Source organism: Hippoglossus hippoglossus, chromosome 21, assembly GCF_009819705.1.
Source record: "Hippoglossus hippoglossus isolate fHipHip1 chromosome 21, fHipHip1.pri, whole genome shotgun sequence".
Lineage (NCBI taxonomy): Eukaryota > Metazoa > Chordata > Actinopteri > Pleuronectiformes > Pleuronectidae > Hippoglossus > Hippoglossus hippoglossus.
Window position 1 is genome coordinate 11,787,391 of NC_047171.1, and position 19,650 is coordinate 11,807,040.

The 19,650-nt window shown below is 41.5% G+C and overlaps 2 protein-coding genes across 8 annotated transcripts in view; one reads left to right on the forward strand and one right to left on the reverse strand.

The window, feature by feature from the left end:
- LOC117754716 (coiled-coil domain-containing protein 148-like) overlaps positions 1 to 1,590 on the reverse strand; it is a 28,038-nt gene extending 26,448 nt beyond the window's left edge. For 2 of the 3 annotated variants that reach the window (XM_034573853.1, XM_034573850.1), the window contains exon 1: positions 1,478 to 1,590. The gene's annotated coding sequence lies outside the window, so the exon portion shown is untranslated. Of the gene's footprint in view, positions 1 to 1,127; positions 1,149 to 1,477 lie in introns of those variants that run through there. The other variant, XM_034573851.1, reaches the window with a different exon arrangement.
- Positions 1,591 to 1,659: 69 nt separating this feature from the next.
- Positions 1,660 to 19,650, forward strand: part of pkp4 (plakophilin 4) — a 76,824-nt gene continuing 58,833 nt past the window's right edge. For 2 of the 5 annotated variants that reach the window (XM_034573848.1, XM_034573847.1), the window contains exons 1-2: positions 1,682 to 1,856; positions 16,849 to 16,982. In XM_034573848.1, the coding sequence (XP_034429739.1) occupies positions 16,854 to 16,982 (129 nt within the window). In that variant the 5' untranslated portion in view covers positions 1,682 to 1,856; positions 16,849 to 16,853. Of the gene's footprint in view, positions 1,857 to 11,538; positions 11,675 to 16,848; positions 16,983 to 19,650 lie in introns of those variants that run through there. The other 3 variants (XM_034573849.1, XM_034573845.1, XM_034573846.1) reach the window with 3 other exon arrangements.

Below are 19,650 nucleotides of genomic sequence, written 5' to 3' on the forward strand. Positions count from 1 at the left end.
GTCTTCTAGTTTTAATATGAAAGAGGCAAATGTACCATCAAACCTGCTGAACCTACTGATCAAAGAATTGCTTACCTGGTCAAATAACAACATTATGCAACAATTTTGATTGTACATTTATAGTTTCAGCCAATGCTAAGTTGAAATAATAATAGTATATATAGTATAATAGTATAGAATACTTGTCATCTGGGATAATAACCTCTTTCCCTTTACTACCATTCAAACCAACTGTAGTGAAAGGTGTTTATCATTTACATATATTCTGTATTTCTTTTTTTTGTATTATTGCCCTGCTGTTAGAGAAATAATCACATTACCTGACCTGGGATCAATAAATCTTGTCTAATCTTATTTTATCGTATCTATTTTGATCTGATCTCAAGCGTAAGCTTCATGAAATGGTAAAAGCCGTTTTACCCAAAACAATATCAGTTGGTTAATTCATAAAATATCAGCCTGATAATCGAAAAATAATGTTTACAGGCCTAATTTAAGGTAAGTTAGCCATTAACATTGATGAAATTGTTTTATTATCTTGTCAGTTAGCAAAGCAAAACTAGGGCTGCGAAGCAGCACTGTGCGGGCCCAAGCACTTGCGAACTCTGGACCTGGGGGAGGGTGGTCGGGAACCAGGCGAAATTCTGTGTTTTGTGCACCGCAGGAAGGATAAACGCGTCACTTCCTGCGTCCCTCACGCGGCACTGGACCACGCCCACTAATCACGCATTACGGTCCACGCCATCAAGTGTCGACCACACGGTGAAAATTTTATGAAAATCGAATTTAAGTTGTAAAACGAGGCTTACCTCCTTTTGGCAGAAGGTGGTGCTATCACTATCACTGCATACAGACTAGTAGATCTGTTCAGGTCAAAAACAATCTTGTTTCTCTTCAGATCGTATAAATCTTTCTCAACAGTCTAAGACATCAAAGGAATATATGACCACTGACACTGACATTAAAGCAAACTGACAACAAAGAATTATTTGCTTAATGAATCATTTGAAGGTTTATTTCATATAAAGCTTGGGTGGAGTTAAAAAGTAACTCACAAACAAGTGTTATTCCTTCAGCTAAAAGGGATAGTTCACCCAGAAATGAAAAGATTGTCATTATCTACTCACCCCTGTGCCGGATGGAGGGGTGGGTAAAGTGTTTGAGTCCACAAAACACTTTTGGAGTTTCAGGGGTAAACGGTGTAGCAGCCGAATCCAATACTATTGAAGACATTAGTGACCTATCTTCAGACATAATAAAACAACAGAAAAAACCTAACATGCCTCCATACTGGTCAATAAATCCTCCACATTCCACACTTTAGAAATCAGACACATGGAAATACAAAAAGCACAGTGAACAGAAACAGATACAGTATGCACAGAGCGAATGTAATATAACCTAAAGTGACACATGCGACCAGTTTAAAGTATGTTAGCCGAGTTATATTAGCATTTAGCTTTAGAGCCTAGCTTACCTTGTGCTATCCTCTGCAGTGTTGACCAAATTTGTAACCAAGGAAACTATCTCCTCCTCCCCCATTGGTTGATTCAACAATCCGAACCTCGCCGGGAACGCCCCCGGGCTCCCGTCGCAGCCAATCGGGAGTGTTTCCCCACATTCCCAGTGACGTCATGCACCGCTCGCGCACAGCCTGGCTGGGACCGAGCCGCCGGAGAAGCAGCGGAGGGGTCGCGTTCTTCCTCTTCTTCTCCTTCTCCTCCTCTTCCTCCTCCGCTATGGAGGCGAGTTCCACTCTTCCACATGCATGGGACTAACCAGCGGGACTTTACCGGTGAAGTTACCTGTTCCGATGTTCCCCGCAGCCCGGCCCGCGCTACCACAGCCCTCCTAAGGTATTTAACGTCCTTTTTCTCCTGCTGCTTCACTAACTGCAGAGTAACTGAGGAAGAGGAGGTGTGGGGGGGGGAATGAACGCAGGACTGTTCCTGGAACTCAGAAACTCTTGGATTCAGGGCGAAAAGAAAGTGGCGGCACCGCGAGCTTCTTCTTTTGGCTTTTCCTTCCCAGCGGGGGGAGAATCTAATGCTCCGCTAATCTCGTTCTTGTGACCGGGTTCCTCGCCGACGACCCACACCTTTCTGAGGGACCTCCGCCGAAAAGCGTCGGGATGAAAACTACGCGTGTTGCGTCCTGAAACTGTTCGCTGCTACAAAAACCACGTTAAACACACAAAACTGGCCCCTTTTCTCTCTCTCTCTCTCTCTCTCTCTCTCTCTCTCTCTCTCTCGTGTGGTTCCAAGTTGCGAAGGGGAAAAGCCAGGTGAGCTTTACAGTGCGGGAATCTCTGGAATGCGAGCTCGCCGAGACCCAGACACTCCTCGCCCGCAGAGATAAACTTACCTTTACCCTCACGCACAAACTACGCCATATTTAATGACCCTATTCTGCATTAGGCGTGTGTTTCTTTTTCCTTTTTTAACGTGAACCGTGACTCTCGTTGCTTTGTGTTGTGCAGAAACTACTTACTTCTTTTTATTTTATTTTTTGAGGACACGGAGGACTCACCTTTTTATTATTGCCCCGCAGGCTGCGAGAGAAATGCTCACATTACCTGAGCTAATGCATTTTAATGCTGCATTCATTAAGTGTGGTTGATTGGGTTGCTGCTCGTCTCAGATGCAAACCCTGTCATTTAGAATTTATAGCATCGGGGAGCACACATGTCCCTCCTCACTCTGGATCGGGAAGTGATTTGAAATGCACAATATATAGTTTCACAACCCAGTGCTTGTCTATTTGAACTGTGACTGAGATGCCATTGCAAGAGGAATATGATGCAGAATAGAGGGGTTTACCAGTTAACTTGCATCCTCCTGTTTGCTGTGTTTTAAGTACACGATTACAACCGAGGCAGGGAAAACCCAGGAGATTGAATAAGCAGACATTCATTTTGTTGGGATGAATTCTCACCAAAGGTCAAGTCTCATACTTGATGCATGAAAAAAAAGATGCTGTTGCCATGCAGACGTGGAAAGGCTTCCGCCCTCGTCACCGATTGTGACCATATTGCAAGATAATTTTGTTTTCAGACAATTAACAGTGGGAGTGCATATGGCAAATGAGATCATACGTGAACTCTTTGTCACACTCACTCAGTCTAACACACACACACACACACACACACACACACACACACACACACACACACACACACACACACACACCCACCCAAGAGGAATCTCTGGGTAGCTCCCCTCGTGATTCACATTACTGCACTAGATACACACACACACACACACAGTGCTGCACAGCTGACAGCCGCTGAGGTTGGTTTGCTGGTGAATTGAAACAACAGCGTGATGTTGGTTTGAAGAGTCAAACTCGCCCTCTTGTTTGTGTGTCTGTGTGTGTGTGTGTGTGTGTGTGTGTGTTGGCTTCAGTAGTTTATGTCTGCACCTAAAGCAGTGAGGCTGTTGGGCACAAGGCGAGCAGCTTTAGCAGGGAGGACATGCAGCCAACCAGTTGTCAGTTTCATTTGTCCTGCTCCTTGGTGTGTGTCACTCCTTCCATACTGGGCAGTGATGCATGTTTGGGAAACTTTCTGTATCGATTATGCAGGTGATGCAGTGGATTAAAAAAGTATTGTTTGCAGGAAGAACAACCTCTCCCACAGAGGGGGAAAAAAACACAGCCACTATTACTAAATACCTTTTGTGTGCTGGTGTCATTGTTCGACCCCGTCTTCACGGTGAGTTCCTTTAATGGGAACTGACAACGGTTGAATAGTTTAGCGCCCTTTGGCGGGCCTTTCTTCTCCGTATTATTTTCACTCCCTAATTCTGGCCTAACATCAAGGCTTAAGCCCTCAGCCTTATGTTGCATGTCAGATTTACTTTTTTCTGCTACGATCAAGAAGTATCAACCCCCCTCCTCCAAAAGGGAAAGAATTTCCAGTCTCTGCCTCGCAGCCTGCATGTTTGGATATTTTCCTTGTGTCTGTGCATATGTTTGTAAGTGAAGTGCTGAAGTATCAGCCTCTTCATTCAGCCAATCAAGAGAAGGCCAGCATCCCTTGTGTACACTTCAGTCAGTCAGGTGCTCTTAATAGTCAAGCTTTTACAGAATGGCCGTCAGCCTTATGTGTTTAATTTACCAGCCCTTGAGTCTGTCTTTTATGATGTTGCTGTTTTCCTAACGTACATAGATACAGAGCCATCAACTGTTCATACATACAAGGACATGACCATGTAATACACATACTTTGCATTACACACAATGATGCAGATTTGTTTTAAAATGGTAGGTATTCAAAAGATATCGTGGTTTTTTTTTTATTTCTTGGAAGTCCCCTCAACTGTGTCTCCAATGTGGGCTGGTAATAATAGTTTGCAGTTGAAAATCAACCAAAAGAAAAGGTTATATTTAAGCTTTGGAGAGGAATTTTTTTTCCCATCACATTGCTTTTTTTCCATCTTACATTTGCATGGTGTGGTCTGAAGAGAGCTGATCTTACTCGGCTGCCTCCCCTTGACAACAAACCACACATAATAGGGCAGAGAATTTCCATTATGAACTTTATATCTGTCTAGTCATATCTCTCCAGAGATTTTCAAAAAGAAGCAACAAGCACTGCATTTATTCGAAAAGTTTCAAGTTATAATTGCCCAGAAAATTCCTATATTAGATGTGCTATCTTATCATATAAAAAAATCGAAGAACCACATGTCACAAATACAGTGCATTCAGTCTTGTGGTGGCATGTGTGAATAAGCCTTGACATGTGCGGCTGCTGGCGGGTTGTTGATCTAACTGGATATGTAGATAGATTCCTGAAAGAGCCCCAGATTTCATGCTTTGGCTGGATCCTGGACAGCTAAAGATAATACAGAACACAAAGCATGTCAGCGCTTTTAGAGATTAGGCGCACAATAGATTTTTGTCCAGTAAAATAGCCCTCCATGGACCCGATATGCTGAGTCAGAGAGACTGCCCCTCGTCAGTGTCTGCTCTGTGGACAGCAGCAGCAGTGTGGGGCAGAACTTTTCCACTGTCCTTTTGCTTCACACTACTTTGCCTTACTACTGAAGTCTTCCTGCAGGTTAATTCCTAAAACCTTTACATCAATTTAGCCATACTTGGCTGCAGATTTTTCTCCACAGGGCACATAATACCTGGTTGAATATTTGAAAGTACTCACATTATCACCCCAGGCAAAATCTCTCTCTCTCTGCTGATGGTTAAAGAGTGCTACAGGAGTTCATCCCAGGGGAGTACATTACAAAAATAAATAAACAATACTAAAGCCTCTACAGTCATATAAATATGTAATATTCTCAACTAGTCAAAAAAAACACTAACACCCACTAACATCTGGCTTTTGTCTGCAACTGAAAAAGAAACAATCGACATTCGGTCAAATGACTCGGTAGAAGACAACGGTTTTTATCGGTTCAGACCGGCTGTGATGGAAACATGACACAGAGATGAATGCACTAATTTCTTCTTCATCTTGGCCGTCTAGATGTTGATGCTGCACCTTTTCTGGCGCGACGCACATTGATCATCGGCATGTAAATAGCCATGAACGTTTGTGCACAATGTGCAACCGTTATTTTTTCTTCGTTATGCAAGATGCATGCCACTTTTTGCGTCGAACATGACTCACGGGCGGGGGCGTTTAAAAATATATCCTGCATATACTAGCTAATTTTGGTCTGAAAGAGGACAATCTTTATATGCGTTTGGTTTTGGATGAGTGCAGCAAAATACAAAGGACCAAAACAAACCCTCCTGGTAGACATTGTGGAACTACTAATTGTTTTCAGCTTTTTTAACGATTCAATTAGTTCTTTCTCTGAGTGATTTAGTTTTCAGTCAATTGACAGATTTCTTAATTGACTTACCATTTCAGCACACACCACTCTAAACATAAACACGTGTGCTTCTTAGTTTAGACTTTTTAAAAGCTCAAACTGCTTGTTTGTGGGATCAGGTGTCATCCCCAGCATGGTATGCGAGTGCACTTGGTGGCTGTATTTAGTCAGAAGGTGAAGGGATCTCCCCCAATGTCGGGTTACATTCTAGTGAGAACGAGTGCTGCTGCTGCTACGCCTGTTCCCACACGAGGAAACTGAGACTGTGGGCTTTGTCTGCCTCACCCATTTCATGCAGCACTTGAAATGGCATTTTATAGATCCTAAGCTTTTGTTTGTGGAGTTGTGAGGCATATGCAGATTGTGGTGTCAGACCGTATACTGTCTCTTCTTTCTTTGTCAGAGTAACTTAATATAGTGGTAACATCAAAGCTGACAAACCTGTGGCTTTAAGGCAATGGTGTACAGGTTGATAGAACTCAAACCAATAAGATACAACTCGAAGTAGAAGTTTTCTTCTTTCTGCTCTTTTTGTTACAAGCTTTACTCAAAGAAGAAAAAATATCCCAAAATTGCCATTGCCAAAATTTTTTCTGTAAGGTTCATAGTGTTTTTGGCTGAAGTGTGACCTTGGCTGTTTTGTGTGACCTTGGCTGTTTTGCGTCCAGCTCACAAACCCATCCAGCCTGTTAAAGAGATTGTTTCAGAGCAACAGTGTTTTTCTGGTTCCTGAAGTGCTCTCTCTCCCCTGCATGCATCAGTAATCCTGAACGATGTCATCCCTCTTATTTTTGGGTGGATGTTCATTCCCAGGTGTGCACACATCATTTGAGGTTTCCTGTTGTAGCTAAATTAAATCCAGAAATGCTAAAAAAAGCATGACTTACACACAGTTTGGTGGTTACCGGGATGAGAAATTGTGTTTTGATATGTCATACATAAAAAAAATTGCCGAAGTAACTCTGGATATGATGAACACGATGGCCCTTGTAGCACCTTACGGATATAAATTCTATAAAATGCCTCAAATAAAACTATATGTACCTCTGCAGAGCTGCAAAGTCAGACAACTCCTCCATTAATCATTACAGGGTACAACTAAGGGGAATTTATTTTACTAACTTGTGGGTTATGATTTATTTTTTTCAATTAAATCTCCCTATGATTGATAATCCATATGGTGCCATCTCAGAAAACCTGCATTTCCCTCAGTATGCAGCGACTTTGCAGTCAGAGATATTCGAGTAAGCCCCAGGAATTTCTGATGAACTGCGCCAACGCATTAAAAAAGCTTGGATATCACATATATCCAGCTGAACAAAAATCATTGTTCCAAAAGGCCAGCTGGGGATGGTTGCCTGACCTGACATTTACTTTAAGTACTTCTAACTTTAAGTAACAAAATCCCTGTGTCTCCCCGCATGTTTCAGTGCATTGTGTCCTGGTTCTAAAGGCAAAGGAACTGATTTTACATATTCCAGTATAACTTTCCATGGTTTACACTGACTTGTCATGCATGTTATTGTACTTGATATTGAAGATTAATTATTTTTCTTTCATCACAATTTTAGGGCAAAACTATTTAAAAGTCACTTTATAATTGAAATCTTATGGTTGATTTCTTTAATGCAAAGTAACAGTCCTTGGCTGTAAACTTCAACGCCTTACTTAATTCAAGTGTTTTGTTAAATGGAGTAGTCACTGAAAGATTTATTTTATTTCTTTATTCAGATGAACATTTTAACATCTTTAATAACAGGGACATCAGTTTTAGATTTAATTCAAGCATAGATGTATTAAGTAGAGCTGGATGTTTATGGTGCCCCATTTATTCCTATGAACATTTCTCATTGGATACATGCACCTAAAAGAAACCAGACTTCCTTGTGCTTGACCGTGTTTTTGGGTTCATATTGTTTGCACACTAGAGTCCTTCTCTGTCCAAGCTGCTGAGATCATGTGTCCGAGTCTTGTGCTGGCTGACCTGACTGAATCTCTGAATCGCTCCCTGCACTCGTGAATTGGAAAAAAATACTCTTCCAAACTTTCAAAATGTTTTAGGACCAAACTAATTAGAAAAATGTATCCACCCTTTCATCTTTTCCACTGATTGTTTTGGGTCAATCTGCGTCACACGATGAACCTGAAAATTGCAATGCCCCCCATGCAGCCTATATATCAAAATTGCTTCGGAGTCCGGCTCTGTGCCTGGAGGCTTGAGTTCAATAGTTATGTGATATCATTGAATGCTGCGCTGTAAAAAATGGTTCACGACAGCAATAAAAGCTCTTCGGTGTATTTGTTATCCTGTATGAAACATCTGATGTCACATTTTTACTACCCATCGCATTGATATTGCAATACAATGAATATCCAAAACAAATCTGTTCATCCTTTATTCATGTACATTTTAATTTTATTCTTCATTCTTCATTTCCAGGAGAAGACAATTTTTATGTAAAATTGTAAATAACAGACTTGTCCAGTCTGAGGTGTACAAATGTATAGATCATGTTTTTTTCTTAGGACTTTCAAGGATCACTTTCCAACCTGCTAGCCAGAGCTAGAGGTGGCCTAAAGAAGTGTTATTTCAGTGAGCTGAGCTGTTCGATGTATTTAATTAAGATCGGGCATTTCAATTGTGATCTATTAGATTAGCTAAATTAGCACTCTTGTCAACATAAAGACACAAATGGCATCAGGTAATGAGGTGTCCTCAGATGAACTGACATCAGATGTATGTCAGGCATTGTAGGCATATAACTTGAAGGATATTTTAAGGATTTGCTTGCTATAAAGACATTTCTCACCGAAAGCAAAGAATATTTACATAAAAATTCATTGCTGCATATTTTCTCATTTTGAGGAAAGTTATTGAGTAATTACATACACCCTTATCATTGCAATACATCAACGTCAATCCCAATGCTTCTGTCTAAATCTTTTTTGGTGCAGTTATCAGTGGAAGTACTTACATTGTTTGACATTTTTCTATGCCCCCTGTCTGCCCCCTCTGAGAACTAAGTCGGATGTCCAGATGCAAATCAGCCATCAGGAATTACACGACCAGGCCTCTGCACATCCATCTTAGTATTTAAGCTGGTGTCATAAGACTTCAGAGTTTTGTTTCGTGTGTTTGGTTTTACTTCACCAAAGTTGAGAAGCCAGTGTTACAGCACAGAGGAATTCAGTCTTTAAATTTTAGTATTTTATTCTTGTTTTTCTTCTATCAATTTGTTCAATACCCTGAAGAACTATTGAAGCAAAGCTTGAGAAGACCAAAGCATACAGCTGCATAGCAGGAATCTTGTTAATCATTATGAAAAGAAAAGACGCTTTGTGTCAGTATAAACTGATTATGTTTACATCCTGAGGCAGAAAAGCCAGTATGATTTCCTGAAAACGGCACTCGTCACTGTCAAAGATTAATTTTCCACCCCCTTCAAATTATTCTTAATTGAAGTGAACATATAAACCTAGGGGGATTAAAAACTCAAGATATTCTCTATTGTTGTGTTTGGTACCTAGAATTAATCTCAGTTCACCATCAACCGTGAACTGAAGTGGATATAAGCGTCCCTTTTTTTACACGGTTGCCAGCTTGCAAACACAACACATTGTTTCCCCAACCATTGCCTCAGGCCAAACAAAATATTCCATTCATTTTATTTATGTAGTTTATGTACACATGTTTGAGTTCATATCAGTGTGCGAGTCTCTGCAGCGTTACACTGTCATTTACGGTTTCATTTCTCTCCTCTGCTTTCTTTTTCACCCTGTATGTGTCTCAGCACCTCTGCAGTTACACTATGCAGAGCACAGGACAGACAGGACAGACAAGTTCATTAAATCAACAACTTTTATAAAGCCTTCTAAAACCAAAGTCAGACCAAAGTCAAGTATCCAAATACCAAACTGGAGATATTGGTGTGGATGCTAGCACACCTTGCTTCTAATGCCCCCCCTGACATTCATCGAAGGACAAGCTGTGACCCATCTTGGCTGTTACAGGGGTAATCCTCCTTTTGGCTCTTCAAGACTGATATTTGTAAGGATAGGTGCTAAACTAAATAAAAAAGTACACTTAATTCAATTCAACTCCATACAGGCTTGTAACACTCTGACCAGACTGTCCAACTCTACAGAACAACAAAATGAAATGGAGAAGAAGCCCACAGCTCCCTGCTGAGTTGTATGTATGGCAATAAATAAAGAAGCCATTATTTCTTTATCTTCCACTTTGTCACCTACAACATTGTCATTTTTATGAAAAAGCACTCAACTAAGCTGGTCTCATACAATCAATAGGATTGCGATTGATTAGTTTTCTGGGGTTAGTTCCTCTCTGCTGTAATCAGTCCCAATAAAAAGTGTTAAGTGAGCTCAGCTATTCACCTCAGGGACACTTTTATACTGTGAGAACCAGGACACTTCTAATAGCTGGACACATGTAATGCAAATTTCCCCTTTTCACTTTTTGTCATCCGGATAGTCTCCAGCAGAATCACGCATGGCATAAAATTTAAACATGATCGTTTGATAAGCATATGATGTGCTCGGCAGTGAGAAAAGGATTGACACGGCCAATGGAGCGTGGAGTGGTGATAAAACCTGCAGAACGGGTTAAACACATTTTTAACTGAATGATTAGATGATTTAATTAGGTTAGAAAATAAACCTCCCAAGCCACGATCCAATTATTTTTATTCAGCGTTGACGATTAGTTTAGTGCATGAAATCTCCTGTTACGTTTGTCTGGTGTTGCATCTGTCGCACAAGGAATGAGTTTTTGTATTGACTTGTATACATAGTATTATGCTACAATTCCTCCTGGGGAGATTGCTGTGGTATTTTGTTGTGTTTGCATTGTAACTGTATGCAGAAAAGCATTAGCGTGTTAAATGTATTCGTCCAACAATGTGTGACAGGATAAAGCTCGTCTGTCTTGCACAAACCCTGATTCCATTTAAGGGATTTACATCCAATCGGAATAATTTATGTCCAGTTCTGTCACAACACATTACTGGTGATGCCATGGTGGGAACAGCTGATGATCCTCTCCGCTCCCCATTAGCTTAGGTATTGTCGTGAGGAAATTATTTTGAGGGTGAATGATCACTATGGGAAGTTGTTCTCGCAAAGTTGGCCATGTGTTTGTACTGCTGCACAGTGCAAACATGGATTATTCGGTCTGCAGTCGTCTTCCCCTTGCCCTCTTTGAGTCAACATATCTGGCGAGATAAAGTGCAGCTTAGAGAGTTTGGATGTGGTGTGTGGCATTGGTGTGTGGCAGGTTTGTGTGTACACTGTTCAATGACTGCGTTTCCTGCCTTTTGCGGCGAGGCGAGCCATGCCCCGTGGATACACATGCTCAGATTGGCCGCAGGTTATTGCAACATTTGTCGGGGTAAGGTTGAAGGTGTGAGGCAGGCATTGGGTGCAGCCTCTGAATGATTTCTTCTCAAGTCCACTTTGTTGAGAAGTTGGAGGGATTGGTGTCAGTCTATTGTCTTCACTCCATACATCTTACCTTGCTTTATCCTATGTCAAATGGAGGACAAGTATGTGTCTGTTTAAAGGAGACAACATCGTTCTCTGCCTATTCAGGGTAATGATTGATAGAGGGATTGTGTGTGTGTGTCTGTGTGAAACTCTGTTTTAGCTTAGGAAAGGAGACATTCCTTTGCCGTTGGGTGTGTCAATATGAGCAGAGCATTTTCAGCTGTAGAGAGCAGCAGAAAGTCAAACATCGAGGGATCTAATAATAACTTTTTGTTTTTACACAGAATCTGACATCCTCCTTAGAAGAGTTTTCCACGTGTGGCACCTACTAAGAGGTAACAGTATGCTGATACTTAGAGAAGAGAAGTAAGCAGAGGTTAAGTTTAATCAGGGACATGCCGTATCAAGAGAACCATTTGTATATTAGTTTTACCCACACTCCGAAACCAGCTCAGAAAGAAATTACTTGTCAGGACCTTGGTCAGGTCTTCCTAACCATGTGTTTAACCCAGCAGTGTGTAGTGGGGGATTTTAGAAGTAATTATGCAATTCAGTCTCTTGCTATAAAAACATATTGTTGCTGTTGTGAATGTTTTTTAGTAAATTCAAAAATGATTTTGTACTTCTGTTTACTTGTGAGACTGAAATTCTGTGAATGTGATAGATTAGATTATACAGGACCATGTTCTTTTTATTCAGAGAATTCAATGCCGTTTTTTAAAAGTAGCAATTAAGCGTATTGGCTCTTTGGGGATGCTTTTGAATCTCCTGAGAGATTAGTCATGGGACTTTGTCTCCTTACAGAGCTTTCACATGCCACATAATGCTGCCACTTCACCGTTGATTTATAAGCAATCATGTGTCACAGGGGACTGAGCTCAGCCAAATACACCAGATTTCATTGATCAGTCCTGCATGTTCAGGTTGAAGTTGTTTACCCTCTCTAGGTCGCTACAGCAAATCCAGTACTGCATGAAAGCGTTAGAAAAGTGCTAAGAAGTGAGAATGCTTTCAAAATCAATCGTTTATACTTGTCAATTAACTCAATATGAAGAGCACAAAATAAGGGGGACGAATCTGTGTTTCCCATCCAGTGTATCCAAATCCTACAAACGATTCACAGAAATGGTGATACGGCTATGGTGAAATAAGACCATGGATTTCTTTGCTTTCACCGATGACAGGGTGGAACTGTTACTGACAGTAAGTGTTAGCAACGCTTTGCACACCACTGGCAGTTGACTGTGAATGCTAGGTGTAAACCTACCAAAATTATGCATTTTTTAAAAAAGGTAGTGGTTTGGATGTAGCCATGTTTAGATCAGTAGTCCTGAACAATGCCAATCCCTTTAGAGATCAGGACTCTTTGTCATCCAGACCATCTGTTGCAAAACTTCTTATTCCTCTTGTCACTGAAGATGGTTAATTTTTACATTGGATGTATGTCTGGCGTGTTGATGTTATTTCGCTGGATAAGAATCTAAATGTTTTTTACTGTATTCTTTCACAACTTCATGTTTGTTTTTAACACCCTGTGTGTGTCGATGAGCTGGAGGTACAGGTGTTAAATCTTAACAAGTAGACATTCTTAGGTTTCACTTCATGTATTCTCAAGTTTGGTTCCATGCATAGAATTTAAATTGTTTTAAAAGGATGGTTATTAACATTTACCTATACATTTTTCCGTCCCAAATCGAGGTGCTGTAGATAAAAGATGTAGTCTGCTGTGGGTTTAACTTAAGTGGCTCTGAGCTCTGTTTGTTCTTGCAGACTCCTTGGCAACTCAGCTCGTCTTCATTTGTCTGTTTTTGAATGACTGTGACCCGGTGTCACTCAGCCTCCTGAAGACAAACCTTTATCCCGCTTTCTGACAGACAATGCGTCTTTTGGCTTACAGGAACACTGCATTCAGATGAGGGCAGTTTATCTCATCTTGAAGTGAAAGTCATAAATTAAGGGACATGCCAGTCATCAGGCATTTCTGTGCATTTAAGTATTCCCTCTGATTTCTGCAGTAATGCTTGAGGTCACATAGGGCAATAAGAGATTCAGACACTTTTTAGGAGAGCTGGAGGGGGGGTTTGCTAAGCAATGCATGCGTTTAATCAGGTTTCCAATATTGTTTTATAAGAGCACATGCAATTATTGCAAATATATACTTCAGACAGGTAGTATCAACGTGAGAGAAGTAAGCGGTAGTAAAACTACAAAAGAAACTGAGATAAAAAGATAAAATAAGTTTTTAGTGTTTAGCTGCAGGTTGTTTCCTGCTTGAACCTGGTTTCTCTTAATAACCCGGTGTGTATGTTAACGTAGTCTGTGTGACGAGTAATATAAGAAATGCCGCTGCCATGCTCCTCAGGGATGGCGACACAAGGCATAGGTGTCTTTCAAATGGATCACAGAACTTGTGAATCCGTGTCTGCAGGGGAAAGTGCTGCGAGAATCTGTTTGAATCTGAGACTGTGAAACTGTCTCAACTCTCTTTGACACCATTTCCTTTCTGTCATTCAGATTTTTTACGCCTAAACGGAGCCTTTCACATTTGTTGCACAGTTGCTTCTACTTTCTTTTTTCCTTCCTTGCCTTGTGAGCTACATTGACTCAGGGAGATTCAAGGGAAAGCGGGGTTGTGTAAGAATCTCCAAGGAGTGGCTGGAGTCTGAGGTCAGTAGATCAGACCATGTGATCCAATGAGTCAGGGTGGGGTCACACTAACACTTTTCTTGGCAAACTTGGATTATGATACTTTGAAGAGGAGATTTAGCTTTAACTCGAAATAGTGTTTTGTAAAAGAGATTTATTATTCCTTGTAGAACAGTTGGAAAGCTGTCAGTGAAAGAAATATTGTTTAAAGCAATCAGATCTAGCTTTGTCACTTCTTGCTCCAAGATGATGTCGTGCACAGTTTGTTTTGTCTCTGCTTAGGCAAGAAAAATCCTCCTGATGGTAATAATTAGACACTGGTTTGCCTCTGTTTAGTTCAGACCAGAATGAGGTCATCTTTACTCTGTTGGATCTACGCATGTATAGTTAGGCATCATCGTAATGACAGCCTTGGGAGCTGAACAGTTTAGACTCACCTCCTTTGCTTCTCACCTACTTCTCGGCCTTGTGCTTGCTCCCCAATCTGTCTTTTTACGTTTTTTTTTTTTTTTTATTATCTGCCTGATAGTTCAGCGAGGCCATTATTCCCCTCAGCATTTAGAGGGAAACACAAAAAAGAAATGTTGAAGAACCAGTCAGCCATGTGCTTATAGGACTGTGGTAGGTTGGCAGCAGTATCACTCTCTTCACTCCTATCCCAAAGCCGCTGAGAGCAAACCAGAGTGAAGTTATTTTAGGGGAAACTTCAGAGGTAGGCTCTGATACACATCGCAGTGTTTTTCTTTACTTAATAGTGTCTTTGATAGGCTTTGCGTTCTTTTTTGTATGTTGTTTTTTCTGTGGCTCTACACCCTACAGTCTGCTTCGTGTGCAGTTTCCTTACAGGCATGTTTAGACTATAGAGAGTTATTCATTCAGGCTGATTATATACACAGATTCTGGATATAGCAAGTCCTTTTTTTCATAAAGAGGCTGGTTTGTATCAAATGATATGGTAAAGGTTCACAGAAAGGTCAAATATGATGAGGTCCATTTGCTCTTAATCTAGGGTGATTTATTTGTGTTTATTTGACTGTCATAGTCCTATTTATGTGAACATCCCGAGAGAGAAAGCAATTTTTCCACCCCAACCGGGTAGGCAACTTCTGACAGTTTTAAAATGTGTGCTCAGTCAGTCCTGTCCGTGTTGTTCTCTTCTGTGTCTGTCAGGAAGGAGGAGTTCTGCCAAATTCAAACAGCTTTTCCCATTTCCCGTCGCTACGATTTCTGAGAATAAAGTGCCATGTCCTTGATTCAAAGGCTGCGGTGGAGGTGGGAGGGATTCAGGGCGGGATGTTGCAACACCATGAATGAGCAGGAAAGGAATCTGGGAGACTTGACAAGGGGATACATGAAATATCCAGTGTGGACTAACATACTTGCTAGTAGTAAAAGCGTATCTTTCATGTGACACCATGTCTCGGTTCAGCTCAGACACCTTGAAATGTTCATGCTGCCTTGATGACAGACTCCCAGAATACCTCAGGGTCACATTTTGTTTAACTCTCTGAGGGGGGGGCTCCCACATGCTTCTGCAACCCACACACACACACACACACACACACACACACACACACACACACACACACACACACACACACACACACACACACACACACACACACACACACACAACTTCATCTGTGGCCGAAAACCTTAAGATCTCACTGTAAACAACCAAACCAACTCACATAAACTGACAGTGCTTAAGAATTCTTCCCATGCGTGCGGTGGTGAGGGCATTTCCATAACAATATATGACCCTTTTAACCCCAAAAAACGATGTCTGTCTGCGCTAAATTGGCTCCCTCAGTAAAGCTACTGTATATCGGGTTATCCATTCGCCCTCAGGCTGCCATATTGCATGAGGAATACTATAATAGACACTTTGAGGGAGGAAGTGATAAGTTGAAGAAGCAGGGATATTTAGAAAATTACCATATGGTTATTTCGAGGTGGTTTCAATGGCAATATTCCACAACACATTCACATGTGAAGAGGATCTTGTATATGCACCATTTTGGCTGCATTTAATAGATTAAATGGAAATTTGAAATTAAGGCTATTTGACTAAAGCAATATTTAGCTAATCATGCCGTACCTCCCTCATCATATAGTGATGTAGAAACCAGTCTTTGTGTTCTTATCTTGGAGATGACAGCAGCAGTGACTCTTTAAAGCAGTAAATGTCATAGTAAAATCCCTGTTTCCCTTAAGTCACATAGCTCCTGTTTTAATAGACCCTTGCTCTTGTCTGCCGCTGCAGCTCTGAGCTGTGGGGTGCAGCAGGACGAACATTGCTGCCATATCAGCTGCCATCCTCGCCCCTGTCGACAGATTGTGTGTTTTTTTTTCTGAGAGATTTATAACACTTGTCTGAAATAAAAAAAATAAACATGTTAAGACATTTGTTGACTTCACCTATCAGCTTTGCATTGCTTGGATATGAATTTCTTGGTGTTTTTCCATATTTTTCTATGTGACTGAATTACATACACAAATCATTATTTAACTCGTTTGTTGTCTCAAGGCCATATGGCATTGATTTGCACTGTCACAGACATGAAACATTGACAGGTTTTTTTTCTCTTTGGGCCATATGGCATGTGTGGGTGTGTTTGTGTATTGCTGGTGGTGGCGTGTGACCATTGATAGTCACTGCCCTGCATCATTCGCCTATGTGTATCAGGGACGGGGTTGACAAAGAGCGTATTTCCGAGTGAAGAGTGTTTGCAAATACATGCGTACATTGTGTGTAAAAGATAGTGTTTTTTTGTGTGTGGTTTTTTTTCAGCAGAGTGCTTGTATTGATCAGATCATTCTGTGTTTTGTTGTTTGTTTGTGTGTGTCTGTGTCCATGTAGGAGGAATGCCAGCTCCTGAGCAGAGCCCAGTGACGGAGGAGGGGCTTCTGCTGACCATCCGCGACAGTTCAACTGGCCGCAACATGGAGGCTGACAACACCGCCAACAACATTCTGGCCTCTGTCAAGGAACAGGTAGGGTGCCTGTTCCATTCATACTGCACTACGGAACCAACTGATTGATGATACATTTCTCACATTACGGAACTGCTTCTGCTTTTACGAACCATTCATGCACAATGACATTTCTAGAACCCTAAAATTGCCTGGGTGGTGAGCTAATAAGTATGACAAATGTGTTGCATTTGTGTCACGCACCCTGTTCTCACGGTAGTGATACATCATACCTCTGTGGCACAGAGCGTTGGCTGCACCGCTGGTGGGCTTACAGCGTTGGGCTTGCACCCTGAATGTTTTCAGCAATGACCTGTATCATAACTCAGGGGTCGTCCACTAACAAGAAGGTTGGTGGTCTGAATCCAGGCTCCTCCAGTCTGCATGTCAAAGTGTCCTTGGGCAGGACAGTGAACCCCAAATTGCCCCCGAATGAATGTGTGTGAAAGGGTGAATGTGACTTGTAGTGTAAAGCCCTGAGCTTTGACTGGTCGCCAACACTAGATAAGCGCTATACAGAAGCAGTACATTTACCATTGAATGGCAACATGAACATTTAGGCTGATTATAAAGCGTAAACACTAAATTTGAAAGTAAGTCCTGGACATTACAATATCTCAGAAAGCCAAGTGATGTACCAGACGCCTTGTCTCTGGGAATGGTGATACTGAAGTGGTGATGTCTCTGCTGGTCCAATCAGCAGGCTGCTGGACTCACGCCGTTCCACAAACAACAACGAGTGCCACAGGATGGCAGAGCCTCGCAGGGGGGCCTTCATTCATTACAATACCCAGTTTGCTCTTTCATTGGCAGCTGAGTGGTTGTCTGTTCTCATTTCATTTACAGCTTGTATTTGTAGCTAATGTGAACCTTGGTGAGTTTTTAATTATGTTGATTGTTCAGTGAAGTTATTGTCCCATAAGGCATGTCTCCTCAAGTGTCAACAAAACTAATAATGTCTGCATGTTTTTGTATTGCAATATTTATTATTAGATGTGTGATCCACTGGTTGAACCTGTCCTCACACATTGCACAATGCAGAAAGCTGTCATTTCTCAGCGTGTGGTGTAATCAGATGGTCAGAGTGAACTGTGTTTACTTTGTGTCTTGTGCAAACATTGAAGTGGAATAAGCCAGAGTAGGAGCTGTTGCTTGTTTATCGCCTGCAGTCATGGCCTGGCTTGCCTCAGTGGACGACCAGGAAGATCATCTCCTGCAGGGACTGTGAGCCTGTGGAGGGACAAGCCCTCTGACTCACCCTATCTTTGCTCGTCTCTGTGTGATTCATTCACACACGCCTCTAGAACACACACACACACACACACATACATATACACACACTTTCCTTTCCTCTGTGGCTTCGCTCCAGTCCTCCATATTCTTGGAAATCCAGCAACATACACACAAAGCTAAAGAGATTTTGCTCTTTCTTAATGATGCAATTTCTCACTCTGTTTTCTCCCATACCTCTTTTTTTTCCCTGAATGGGAAGAAGTTGAGTTACTCATTGAAGTGAATTAAATGCATTCTCTGGTATTTACTTTCAAACATCTGACATTAATCCCATTTAGGCTTACTGCAGGAAAGTGTGTTTTGTTTACAAGAGCGAGTGAGGAAGTAAGGAAGGAAGGAGGGAGCACCTGGCGATGTCGCTTCCTTCCCTGGAGTTATTCCTCGGCGGTAATCCGGTTCAAGCAGATATCCATGCAGGCAAGCAGGAAGAGCGAGTGCTCTTCCTGGATTGCTGCTTTTATAGAACGACTCGCCGGAGACATGCCTCAGAGGGGATTCCTGCTAAATAGTCAAGACTGTAAAAAGACTGTTCTCAGTATTTAAGAGAATTGCAATAGCAAAGAGGGTGAGTAAGAGCGAAAATCAGAGGAGGTTTAGAGACTTCGCTGAATACGAGTGCGTTTTTTTCCCTCTGTGCGTTTGAGTGAGGTTTCCCTGTGATTGTTGAGCGGCAGAGCTTCGAGGGATCCAGTTGTTGATGTAAACATGCGAGTCTGCTGTGCTCTAGCTGTGGCCACGGTTTGGGCTGGGGCTTTGGAAGACTGGGTGTTTGGTAAGTGTTTACTCAATGGCTCTATTATCTTAAATTATTTATATTTATGTCTTTTCCTTTGCTTGTTTCCCTCCGTTCAGTCGCTCCTCGCCTTCTTTCATCTCGGTCTCGCTCTCTCTCTCTCTCTCTCTTTCCAAACTTCTGTTGCTGTCATTGCTGTAGTTACAGCTGCACAGGCTTTGCCCAGATGCCCAAACAAGGACAGATTCCTCAACATATTATCATTGCATGCTCCCTGTGTTCATTTGCTTGAATTTATGTCCCCTTTTTTCTTCTCTCTGTTAACAAGTCCCCGTCTTTTTTGCCTGTATTTTGAGGATTCGGTTCTGTTGTGCTGCCGCTTGTATTTAGGCTTAAGTTCTATCTTTGCTCTGTACTTCTTCAATAGCATCGATCCATCGTCTGAATGACACATCCATAATGGTTTATTCCAGAGCCCATTTAAGTGTTTAAATGTCAGTGTTTTTCCTGCTGCATTTCTCAAACCTGACTCGACCGCAGAAGAAATGGTACGGTAATTCAGAATAAACTTTACATATATCCCCTCTTCAGTACTTATTATCTCATCAAAATTTCATTTAACCTAAGGGCGCGTATCAAGGATTATCTAAGACCTAGATTTGT